This window comes from Kogia breviceps, chromosome 12 (assembly GCF_026419965.1).
Source record: "Kogia breviceps isolate mKogBre1 chromosome 12, mKogBre1 haplotype 1, whole genome shotgun sequence".
Classification (NCBI taxonomy): Eukaryota; Metazoa; Chordata; class Mammalia; order Artiodactyla; family Physeteridae; genus Kogia; species Kogia breviceps.
In genome coordinates this window covers 20,623,089-20,636,204 of record NC_081321.1, presented here as the reverse complement: position 1 = coordinate 20,636,204, position 13,116 = coordinate 20,623,089, and the positions used below count along the sequence as shown (strand labels likewise).

The 13,116-nt window shown below is 37.6% G+C and overlaps 1 protein-coding gene across 2 annotated transcripts in view; it reads left to right on the top strand.

Annotated features, from left to right (window-relative positions):
• Window positions 1–13,116, top strand: part of ITPR2 (inositol 1,4,5-trisphosphate receptor type 2) — a 526,733-nt gene that overhangs the window by 247,336 nt on the left and 266,281 nt on the right. For both annotated transcript variants that reach the window (XM_059081164.2, XM_059081169.2), the window contains 6 exons: window positions 714–803; window positions 924–1,049; window positions 6,113–6,235; window positions 6,879–7,079; window positions 9,413–9,664; window positions 12,601–12,726. In XM_059081164.2, the coding sequence (XP_058937147.1) occupies window positions 714–803; window positions 924–1,049; window positions 6,113–6,235; window positions 6,879–7,079; window positions 9,413–9,664; window positions 12,601–12,726 (918 nt within the window). The remainder of the gene's footprint in view (window positions 1–713; window positions 804–923; window positions 1,050–6,112; window positions 6,236–6,878; window positions 7,080–9,412; window positions 9,665–12,600; window positions 12,727–13,116) is intronic.

Below are 13,116 nucleotides of genomic sequence, written 5' to 3'. Positions count from 1 at the left end.
AAAATATGTAACTCCCTGTATTTGTTTTTTTATTGTACTGCTACAGATAAAGGTTGTTATAATGAAATGCTTTGGATGTTTCAAGTCCTCTTAATAAGCTTTATTAATTTAAAATATTATTTTTAAATAAAGAAAATTTTTTTTTTCATTTTCATGATTCTGTACATGGTTGGTTGGCCCCCAGTCATGACTCTTAAGGATGTCATGGTAACCTGTCAGAGAATTCTTGGGTTAAGCTGTTTTTTCCTCCCATCCCTGAAGTGTTTTAACATATCATGTTATGATATGCTCCTTCAGTCTTTTTTTTTTCCCCTGAAGTTCATCCCTGATAATAAAATTATGCCTCCTATGCCCTGGATTTTTACTATTCCTTTTCCTATAGGCAATATAAAGTCATGATATGTCTGATACATTTAGCATAAGGAAATAGACTGATAATGTTACCTGTAATACCCTTTCCTTTTAAACTTAACTCATTAATTATTAGTAGTGCCATAGATCTTGTAATTGGTTGTTGTTGGGAAGTGGTCATTTGCGTGACTCATTTAAGCCAAGGAGCTTTTTATGGGATAAAAAATAGCAAGGAAACATTTAAGTTGAATAATAAATTCATCACAAAATAATTACAAGAAGTATTTCTCATTTATTACAAAATAAATAAATTTATTACAAAGATATATAGGGCATAACATACATCTTTGCGTTTATTTTAGGACTCAAACATTTTAAGTCCAATGCAAGATGGAACAAAGAAACCTCAGATTGACAGCAATAAGAGCAACAACTACTGGATTGTAAAGGAGGTCAGCAGATGTGAAATATTTCTATATCAGTTTATACTGGCATGGCAAAGAAGTTTTGTTCATTTATTATATTTAATATTGTATTTGTTATATTTAATGCCTTTCTTCTTCTTTGGAAAGATTTTGATTAGGCTAAGTAAACTCTGTGTACAGAATAAAAAGTGTCGGAATCAACATCAACGATTACTGAAAAATATGGGAGCTCATTCAGTGGTGTTAGACCTGCTGCAGATACCCTATGAAAAGGTAAGTTCTTAGGTACTGTTTTCCTTTTTAAATTTTGATACAATTTCAATATAGCAAAGTTACAGAGAATTTTTTTTCTTGAACTATTTACAGGTAAGTTGCCAACCTGTTGTCCTACCCCCCCGAGCCCTTTAGTGTTTATTCCCTACAAGCATAACCAAGTAACAACCTTCCAGATCGGGAAAGAGCATCCCACTCTACTGCTACCTAATCCTCACATGCCATTCACATTTCTCCCATCATCTCAATCATGTCCTGTTTGACAAAAAGATCCACTTCAGAAACAGGAGCTGTTTGGTGTTATGTGCATTTAAATCTCATGCTGGAACTCTTTGACATTGACGCTTTTGAAGACAGACCAGCGATTTTGAAGACTCTCCCTTAATTTGGGTCATTTGATGTTTCCTCGTGATTCGATTCAGTTATGCATCTTTGGCAGGAACGTAACAGAAGTAACACTAAGTTTTTCCCACCACTTCCTATCAGGCAGCATGCGATTTTGATTTGCCCCATGACCGGTGATGTTTACTTGGGTCACTTGATTAAGGTGGTGTCTGCCAGGATTATCACTGTGAAGTACTCAGCTTCCCTTTGTAACAAATATTTTGTGGCATGGTTCTTTGAAACTAAGTAAACATTCCATTTTTTTAATCAAACTTTCAATTTATTCATTTATTTATTTTTATCAGTATGGACTTACAGATGCTCGTCTTGTTCAATAGGTTATATTAGGTTTCTAGCACTGTTTATTTTGATTGTCCCAGATTTGGCCAATGGAGCCCCTTCAGGCCAGCTGACCTGTCCTCTAACATGGTCCCATCATTCTTCAAGTAGTTCCTTGCTTGGTTGCACATTAAAATATTCCAGGCTCCCTTGCATTTTTCTTGTTGCACCTCTGGAATTAGCCATTTATTCAAGAAGCCCCCGTTCCATTTGGGGGAGAGTGGTATTTGGGAGAAAAATTCTGAGAACTAAATGTACTTATTGCTGTGGAGGTTTGCCCCTCCAGGTCCTTTAAGTAGACAAATCTAGAGAATATATGTGTGTGTGAATATAGTTATTCTCTTACTCCATCTCATCTTCCATCACCACTGCTGCTCATTCCTCCTTATGAATGCCCTCTGTACCTCACGCAGGCTCTGACCCCTCCACAAGGGTGGATACCCTCGTCATCTCTCTTGGGCACCAATGTGCCATGCCAGGCCCCTCTCTGTGGACACCCTCCCTACTTGGACTTTTCACTTCTCATACTGGATTGCCCCCGTCTGACTTAGTTACATTTTTTTTGTGTGTGTGTGGTATGTGGGCCTCTCACAGTTGTGGCCTCTCCCGTTGCGGAGCACAGGCTCCGGAAGCACAGGCTCAGCGGCCATGGCTCATGGGCCCAGCCGCTCCGCGGCATGTGGGATCTTCCTGGACCAGGGCACGAACCCGTGTCCCCTGCATCGACAGGCAGACTCGCAACCACTGCGCCACCAGGGAAGCCCTGACTTAGTTACATTTTAATATGTAAATTTATAAGGTGGTATAATTCAAACTAGGTTAGATAATGCAATAAAATAATTATTGAAAAGCAGGAAAAGGTATTAAACATTTAAAAAGGTATTAAAAAAGGTATTTTCCAAATTTTTATATCTTTGATATTTGTAACATGGGCATTGGACATGTGACCAAGTCCCTTTTTCTACGATTTAGTATAACTGTAGTGTTGAGTATTTTACTACTACTTTGTGTTTTGGGGTTTGTTGTTTTATTATTAATCATATTATTATTGAAGTATAATTCACTTACAATATTATATTAGTTTCTGTTGTACAACAGAGTGATTTGATACATCTATACATCACAAAATTATGTGACCGTACAAAGTTATTACAATATTATTGACTGTATTCCTTATGCTGTATATTACATCCCTATGACTTGTTTATTTTATAACTGGAAGTTTGCACCTCTTAATCTTCCCCACCTAATTCACTCATTCCCCCCGACGCCGGCAACCACTAGTTTGTTCTCTGTATCTATGAGTCTGTTTCTGTTTTGTTATGTTTGTTCATTTGTTTTCTCTTTTAGATTCCACATATAAGTGAAATCATACAGTATTTGTCTCTGTCTGATTTATTTCACTTAGCATAATACCCTCTAGGTCCATCCATGTTGTCACAAATGGCAAGATTCCATTCCTTTATGGCTGAGTATTATTCCATTGTATATGTATATCACTTCTTCTTATTCCATTCATCTGTCAATGGACACTTAGTTTGCTTTTGTATCTTAACTATTGTAAATAATGCTGTAGTGAACATATGGGTGCATATATCTTTTTGAATTAGTGTTTTTGTTTTTTTCAGAGAAGTACTCAAAGTGGAATTGCTGGATCATATGATAGTTCTATTTTTAATTTTTGAGGAAACATTATATACTGTCTTCTGCAGTGGCTACACCAATTTACATTTCCACCAACAGTGCATACGGGTTCCCCTTTCTCCACATTCTCACCAACACTTGTTATTTGTTTTTGATAATAGCTTTTCTGACAGGTGTGAGGTGATATCTCACTGTGGTTTTGATTTGCATTTCCTTGATGATTAGTGATGTTGAGCATCTTTTCATGTGTCTGTTGGCCATCTGTATATCTTCTTTGAAAAAATGTCTGTTCAGTTCCTATGCCCATTTTAAAAGTCAGGTTGTTTGTGTTTTTGATGTTGAGTCGTATGAGTTTTTTTGTATATTTTGTATATAAATCCCTTATTGGATATGTCATTTGCAAATGTCTTCTCCCATTCAATAGGTTGCCTTTTTGTTTTGTTGATAGTTTCCTTTGCTGTGCAAGAATTTTTTAGTTTGATTAGGTCCCATTTGTTTATTTTTGCTTTTGTTTCCCTTGCCTGAGGAGCCATATCCAAAAAGTATTGCTGAGACTGATGTCAAAAAGTGTACTTCTCATATTTTCTTCTAGGAGTTTTATGGTTTCAGCTCTTAGATTTAAGTCCTTAATCCACTTTAAGTCTATTTTTTGTATATGCTATGAGAAAGTAGTCCAGCTTGATTCTTTTGCATGGAGCTGTCCAGTTTTCCCAACACTGTTTATTGAGGAAGCTGCCTTTTCCCCATTGTGTATTCTTGCTTCCTTTGTCATTCCTTCCTGATGCATTTCTACCACTCTTCACCAGCCCAGAATGTCTAAATCAAGTGATTTTTATTTGCATCACCTAAAGCTTGAATAAAATGTTGAAGAATTTTTCTACACATCACTGAAAATCACATACACTGTGGCATCCTCTCTCTCAGAGCTCATTCCTTGGTTAATTGACTGTAGTTCTTGGGTTTATCTCTGGGCTCTCTGTTCTGTTCTGTTGATATATGTGTCTGTTTTTGTACCAGTATCATACTGTTTTGATCACTGTAGCTTTGTAGTATAGTTTGATATCAGGGAGCATGATATCTCCAGCTTTGTTCTTTCTCAAGATTGTTTTGATTATTCAGGGTCTTTTGTGGTTCCATATAAATGTTAGAATTATTTCTGGGAAAAATGTCATTGGGGTTTGCTCAGTTTTGATAACTAGATTGTTCAGAAACAAACAAAAAATAGCATAAGACGACAGTTTCAAAGAAACACCAATTCCAGTAGAACTGGCCCTGATGTCCTTCTGTGTGGCTGGCTTTTTTGTGGGCATTGGGTGTTACTGCGGCTAAAGTTCCTTTGATGTCTTTTCACTATCCCTGGATTACACACATAAAGGAAAATGTTAGTAGATTTTGAAATAAAAACTTCCTATTTTCAAGATAGGAATGGAGTTTTCTGGACATATTTATTTGTCTGGTTAGTTCATCCCTATTTTCAATGTGAGGAAGTGAGTCTATTAATGATCAGTTTATTTAGTTATAGATGGCATAAAATATAGACTCTCAGGTTAGGAAAAAAGAAAACATTAAATTCATTGAATATAAACTATTACTCAAAACATGAGTCCATTTTGTATATCTGACACTGACCGCATGACCTACCCAGACAAATTTTGGGTTGTTTCAGTGATATTGTTAAAAGACCACTTTTAAAAAGAGAACTTTGCATTCTTTGTGAGTTTTGAGACTTCAGTTTCTTATTGAGATTCTTATTAGCAATGAAGTACCTTATTGTAGGACTTTGGAAAATGACAGTGAATAAGGAAACAACTTAAGAGTGTGTGTGTTAAGAAACAGGGGGACAAAGAAAGGGGAAAAGAGGAGGTCAGAAAGCAAAGAGAAAAAGGAAAAGAATGAGATGGAAAAAATAGACAAAGTAAGTCGCAGAAGGAGGGTGCACAGAGAGGGGAGAGGAGAGACTAGAGGTAAGGTCAGAACTATATATACAGAGAGAAATTTACAGTGTGGGGAAAAGAGGGCAAGTGAGTGGAGAGAAGAAAGAGTGGGGGCAAAGCAGGAGGACAAGGGAGTGAGAGCAGGAGGGAAGGAGCAGAGGGGCCAGAGGAGGAGGGATAGATGCCTCCTGGAAAAGTAGAAAGGGAGGAGTTGGCAAAAGAGGGGGATAGAGATGGTGCGGAAGGAGGAGAAACAGAAGACAAAAGGAACAGGAAGATCCAGGTACATGGAAACACTGGGAAAGATGGGAAATCCAAGAGAGGGGAAGAACGAGAGGGATTGGAGGGTGCAGGACAGAAGGGAGCAGAACCCAGGAGAATGAGGGGGTCAGAGAGAGAGGAAGGGAGGACAGCGGGGGTGTGGGGACAGAGGCAAGGGAGAAGAGGCAGCTTTGTACAGAGATGGGAAATTGTAGTAGACAAGCAGGAAAGTTGGGGAGAATGAGAGATGGACCATGAAACAAAAAGGGGGAGGAAAGAGTGGAGCAGAACAGATAGGAGGAGAATTAAGAGAAGGGGAGAGACATCTACAAAATGGGGAGGGTGGATGGGATGGGGTAACCGGGAGAGGCATAGACACAGAAAGGGGAGCATAAAATAGTGGCATGGAGGAAAAAATGCATGAGCGAAAAAATATATTCTTTGACAATATTTTTGCTCCGGTGTGTTTCTCTGTATCACGTGCTACTCTTTAACTTCCAGAATGATGAAAAGATGAATGAAGTAATGAATCTGGCTCATACGTTCCTGCAGAATTTCTGTCGGGGAAATCCACAGAATCAAGTTCTCCTCCATAAACATCTGAATTTGTTCTTAACCCCTGGTGTAAGTATTTGAGAGACTTCTAATATTTATAGTAAAGTGTCCATCTCATTCGTTTTAGCAACACTGCTGGATAGAATTTTATTCATCTTCATCACCACATTTTTTTCCTTGTAGGGGGTTCTCCTCCTAAAAGTGAATATCTTTTATTTCCATTAAGGAAACATTTAAAGAAACGTGAAAAATTACACAGATCTTACCTGCAGATGACAATTTCATTTATATGTACATAGTTTAATGTTAGGGAAAAGAAATGGTAGGACAAAGACTAACTCTTTGATGCCGTGAGTAAGTTAAATCTGGAAAACTCAAAGGTGGAGTTAACTCTGCTCTGTAAAATGTGTCAGCAAATACTAAGGAACAGCTACTTTTGAATAATACATAATTAAATTAATCTCAAGCATACTGTTGCCAACTTGTTGACCTTTATAATAAGCTCCATTTTCCAACTAAATTCCTTTGTGAGTTCAGTTTTTTTTAAAATGCTGAATAATCTCAATGCACTTTGTAGAAGACTTGCACAGAAAACTCACTATAGTTTTGCATAAAATAGGAAACTGATCACAAGCTGTGCAATTGATCTAAGTACTGTAGAATAGAAAATTGATCTTGTCAGAGTTACAAGGGCACATTCCTCTGTGTGTAGCTCCTTGAAGCAGAAACCATGCGGCACATCTTCATGAACAATTACCATCTGTGCAATGAAATTAGCGAGAGGGTTATCCAGCACTTCGTGCACTGCATTGAGACACACGGCCGCCACGTGGAGTACCTGAGGTTTCTGCAGACGATTGTCAAAGCAGATGGTAAATATGTGAAGAAATGCCAGGATATGGTGATGACCGAGGTATGTTCTCAGTTTGTATTTTATCAGCTTCACATAAACACTATGCTCAAATATGGGTTTTCTGTTAATTTAGAGTGAAAAACAATCCCCCAGCAACATAGGTTTGGAAAATAAATTAAGTGCGACTACTTAAGCACAAATGTATTTTACTTAGACCTAGGGAAGTAACGTATCGTAAGTTGATGTTATAATTTTCTAGGAGTTTATTTTTTTTTTTGATTCTTAATGAATTTGTGTATGTTAAATAATGGGTAAGATCCTATAAGATGTTATAGATTATTTAGAATGAAAGTGATTAAATTTTATATTTTTAAGTTTCAATATGTAACAAAAATGGATTAAACTCTGCTTTTCAAGTGCCCTTATTACTCTGTTCCTGAAACATAAAATGGGTGTTCTTTGCTACTATTTACAGGGGGCTTTGAAGGGAATGAAACTAATGAATAGAAATTATCCATCAGTGATTCATTATATATGGAAACTTAGCTATTTAGAGTAAGTTAAAAATTTAAGAAAAGCAAATGGATGAAGTACTTATATATTTTGCCCTTTTCATTATGATGTTTGTCATTGAGCAAGATTTATACAATGAATGAGTTACTTACTAGGAACCAAGTGATACTTTGGAGAATACTTTGAGCCTGTTTGGGTAAATCATTGCTCTGTGACCTAATGGTTCTCTAAAGGCCTGTGCCTGTATGGATTAGGCAGCTTTCAAACATGGCTACAAACAAGTTATATAGTAGATTATATTGATTTGGGGGAATTTTCATAATTATGTACATTAAATTTGAGAGTGGGAGTAGTTTCTGTATTGGTACAATGTGAGTCCCTCTTGCCTCATAGAAATGTTAAAGTTAAATCAGCTTGAAGCCTTGAATTTTAAACGTAAATTATTGTTATTAACATTTAAGGAGCATTTTAAACTTGTAAAATTTACCTCTTATCTGTATTTACATTAACATTAGCCCTTCATTGCCTAGAAATGTGAGAATTAATTTGATTTTGGAAAATCATCATGGAAAGACTTAAAATGGGAAAGCAGCAAATAGTTAAGCCAGTCCTATGGCATTTATTAGGTGAAGCATTTCTGTGTGTAAAGAAGTATTTATAATATTATGTTAATATATAAATTTTTGACCCATATACATTCACTTTCAACAAAACGTTCAGTGTAAGCCAATTAATTGTCTTATCAATTTAAATATTTTATCAATTCAAAATAGAGAAAAAAAGTACATAATCTGTGTTCTCCACCAAAATATTTCACATTGGGGTTAGAAAATTGGTACTGTAGTAGACAATAAGAATTGAGGCCAGCGCAGGTCCTGACCTGTCTGTGGTTTGGGGTTGCTATCTGCCTCATAAAGCAAAGTAGAGGGTTTGTCTTCTGGGAAGACAAAAGTCTTCTCTGCCAAAACCTCTTACATAGTTGGCCTTGGCATCTTCCAGGAATTGGAGGGCAGGGATTGAGACCTCTTGAGTCTGGGTTTTCAGTTGAGGTAGAGAGAGAAGACAGTGGTTCTAAAGTCTGGAGTGGGGTGTAGTTACCTCCAGAGCTCATCACTGTTAACTCAGCTTGGGCTTCACGCCAGTCAAAGTGGATTCCTCAATAAAATGATAATACAGTTTCCCCCCCAAATAGACAAGACATTATGGTGATTGAGTAATAAAATTACCACCTGCTGGAATTGTCCACTGAAGTTATATAAACAAAACAGGGAGGAGAATTTATGTCCTGAAAGCCCCTACATATTCATTCTTTGTCTCTCTCTTTTTTAAAAGTTGTCTTTTTCTCTTTATTTTTCCCGTCTCTGCTTTTACCTCCATTCTCTACCGATATCCATGACACGTGGAATCTCCAAATTCTCGTAGAGTTGCATTTGGTTCAGTGTACTTGCTTACTTACTCTGTCACTATTGAAGGAGATGGGGATATTTTATTCTATAGTAAAATTAGACTTACAAGATTTCTCATGCTTGGCTATGGAGTCTACCATCTGAAGCAGAAGGAAGTAACTTCATTGGAATATTTTGCAGGTTTAATTTCAGTGGGTGACTCACTGAACAGTTTACTGTCATCTGTGTCCTTAATTCTTGCCCCTATCCACCTCTCCCATGTCTCTCCGACTGGTTTTGTTAACATTCATAACTAATCACTTGACACATACCTAGAATCTTTTTACCATCCTGCCTTAGTGTAGTTCTGCGTTTGCAGTGTTATCTATGTTTTTACAAAGAGATGCACGTATTTCCAGATAGACCAAGCCTTAGGAAATAACTGCAAGGATGAACATTTGGACTGCTATGTCGACTCTCTTATTATCATTTCAGTTGATAAATGGGGGTGAAGATGTGCTGATATTTTACAATGATAGAGCATCATTTCCCATCCTTCTCCATATGATGTGTTCAGAGAGAGACCGAGGGGATGAGGGTGGCCCCTTAGCCTACCACATCACCCTTGTGGAGTTGCTGGCAGCATGCACAGAGGGGAAAAATGTCTACACTGAAATCAAGTGCAATTCCCTTCTGCCCCTGGACGACATAGTGAGGGTGGTGACCCATGACGACTGCATCCCTGAGGTAAGCCTGGCAAAAGCTTAGCAGCTATAGAATTGTTATTAATTTTTTTTTTTTTTTTTTTTTTTTCAGTACGCGGGCCTCTCACTGTTGTGGCCTCTCCCGCTGCGGAGCACAAGCTCCGGACACGCAGGCTCAGCGGCCATGGCTCACAGGCCCAGCCGCTCCGCGGCATGTGGGATCCTCCCGGACCGGGGCACGAACCCGTGTCCGCTGCATCGGCAGGCGGACTCTCAACCACGGCGCCACCAGAGGAGCCCTGTTATTAATTTTTAACAAGTGCCAGAAGTCCTCCTACTATTACTTACAATGAGATAATATATTTAGTGAAGGAATTGTACTTAGCTATACAATTAGGAACATTTAAAAGAGCATAAAAAGTTTACTCTTTTGTTCTACAAGGAACTGTGAAAGAGGATAAACCTTTTTAAAGTATAGCCGCTATTAGTTTAGTAGGAGCTACTATAGGAATTTCTAGGTATGGCATTGTGATCAAACTGAAAAATTGACTTGTAACCTCTAGTATGTTCCTGAGCGTAAAACAGATGCTTCATAAATAATTCACAGTCATCAATAGGAGAGGCTAGGATGGTACTGCAGGATCACTATCAGATTCTCTAGGTTTACCTTTGCTTTATGGAATAGATGCATTCTTGGAAATATGGACACACATTTTGCTTTATTCACACATCATCTTTTACCCTCTGTCCTTGTTTGGCATGACGGCAGGGAAGAAACTCTTTAGAAGCTGGTTGTCTGCCAACGATTAACGAGGCTTCCAGGAATGTACATTGCAATAATTTTTTTCTTTTCTACCATTGTGGTGTATTGTTGCAAAGTTTATAAACATGTGATACACTAAATCCAAACATTTTAAATCACAATAACTTAAAAAGGCATCAGGTTAGGTTAACTTCCCTACTTCCAAATAGTCCTACATAGTGATGGACTTGAAAGTATATTTTTATGAAATTTTGTGGAATTGTTGATACCTCAAACCAAGGGTACTTCATGACTTGATTGGTGTGAAATAAGATGGCGAAGAAAGGAAGCATAGTGTAGTGATTAAATCCGTGGGTTCTGTCTTTATTTGAGGTCCTGATTCTGGCCATGCAGGTCTCTCGGACATACCACTCTAACCTCTTAGATTCACCTACTTCACCCCTCTTCATCCTTCAGCTCTTGATTCAAGCATTACTTCTTTAAGGAAGACCCTCTTGGCTTCCCGTAGTAGAGTCTATAAGAGGCTATAATTTGAAATTTGATATTTGAATTTTATTAGTTAAAAATATCTGTAGCCTTCACATTCTTTACCAAGATTACAAGCTAATTGAGAGTAACACCTGGGTCTGTTTGTAGTCACCATTATATTGTCTGAACCTGAACCTACATTTAATAAGTATGTTCTGAATGAATGGATTAGAGAATGAGTTAGAATCTTGGATCCATTACTTTCTAGCTGTGTGACTAATTCCAACAGATTATTTAACCTTCTAATCTTCAATTTACACAATTTGGAAGTGAAATAATTATAGTATGTACCTGATAGGATTGGTGGAGGATTAAATTAAGATATTACATACAGACTGCTGAAGGTATTTGGCATGTAGCAAGCACTGAATGCATATTAACTGCTGTCAAGATGATTATGATAATGCACCGAATGGCTCTGATGTCTCCGTGACACAGGCACCCTGCCATTGAAGATTTGCTTCAGACCTCAGTCAGGTAGAGATAAGTACTAAGGGCATGAAAGCTGGCCCTGTATTCCTTATGGTTCTAACTCGGATTCTATGAACCCTCTGAAATTGTTTACATGATTTTTTTATGTGTGTGCATTTTTCTGGGGAAATTTATGGCATTCATCACGTTCTTATACAGAGAGAGAGAGAGGAAAGAAAAGAAGAGATGAGAAAAGAGGAGAGGAAAGAAAAGGAAAAACAAAAACTATCGCCCTATGCACTTTAGAAATGGTATATGTTGGTGAGACTCATGCCAGTCTTTTTTTTTTTTTTTTTGCGGTACACGGGCCTCTCGCTGTTGTGGCCTCTCCCGTTGCAGGCGGACTCTCAACCACTGCGCCACCAGGGAAGCCCTCGTGCCAGTCTTTTATGAGGAACTTTGCTAAATCTGGAAAGGAACTTTACTACATCTTAAAATAATTCAATTTTTTTTTTTTTTTTTGGTAAACTGTGAGCCTGTTTCTTCTCAGAAATAGTCATTTAAATGCTTTTGAATGGCACTAAAGTATTATTTAGTCAACATATTGAAGCATTGTATTAGATCTCTCTTGGTTGCAAGGGACAGAAACCTAATTTAAACTAGTTTAAATTTTAAAAGGGAATTTTATTGGCTCTTGTATTTGGGAATTTGAAGGATAGTTCACATCAAGAGGTTCAAACAATGTCAGAATTCCTTCTATCTCCTGTTCCCTTTTCCTTTGTGGTTTTGCCTCCTTCTCTTTCTCTGAGCATAATTTCCCTCCACACACCTGGAGAAGATGGGTCTTGGAGTCCAGGTCGACCTTGTTCCATTTTGACAATGAGAGAGGGGGAAAGAGAGAGAGAGAGAATATGAATGAATGAATGACAGAGACAGAGAAGGGGAGGGGAGGTGGGGAAGTGAGGGGGAGAGGGAAAGGGAGTACTTGTGACTCCTAGTGTCTGAAGTATGTTAGACTTGGTTTACATGAAGTTCACATTCTCACACCAATCACTGGGCCCAGGGGAATGGCATACTAGGTCGTGTGTTTACCCTGGGTCAGGGGGTGGAGTGTTTTAGTAAAAGAAAGGAGATGGGAATGCTCTCTGGGTAGACCCAAAGTATACTATAATTTACTATAGGAAATAACACAGTTTCACATAACCATTCATAATAGATATTTGAAGATGAAGAGTAAAGAAAAAACTCACTCTCTTTTCTATTTGAAACTTGCACAGGTTAAAATTGCTTATGTGAATTTTGTTAATCACTGTTATGTTGACACTGAAGTGGAAATGAAAGAAATCTACACAAGTAACCACATTTGGAAATTATTTGAGAACTTCTTGGTGGATATGGCAAGGGTAAGTTACACGTTGGTCATTAAATACTACTTCATGTTAAGTAAGGTTGTTGATATATATTTTGACTAAACAGTATCAAGCATATCAAGCATCTGGATGAAAACTTAGAGTTAAACCCATTATGTTTAGATGTCATCTGTTACATTCGAAAAGTTGTGACTGCGTTTCATGAGACTGTGAGATTTAAAGAGTTAATGTGTTCAAAATGCCAGTACAGCGTATATGGTAGCAAGGTGTTCGTTTTCACTTTTACAACTGACTATATTGGCCTGTTAGTAAATGGAATTTTAGTAGCCTTTTTGCATTGGTTAGAGATGATATTTGGCAGAGGTCAATTTGTGTTCGACCTTGTATCATGAATGCAATTATAAACCATAGATGGAAGAGATC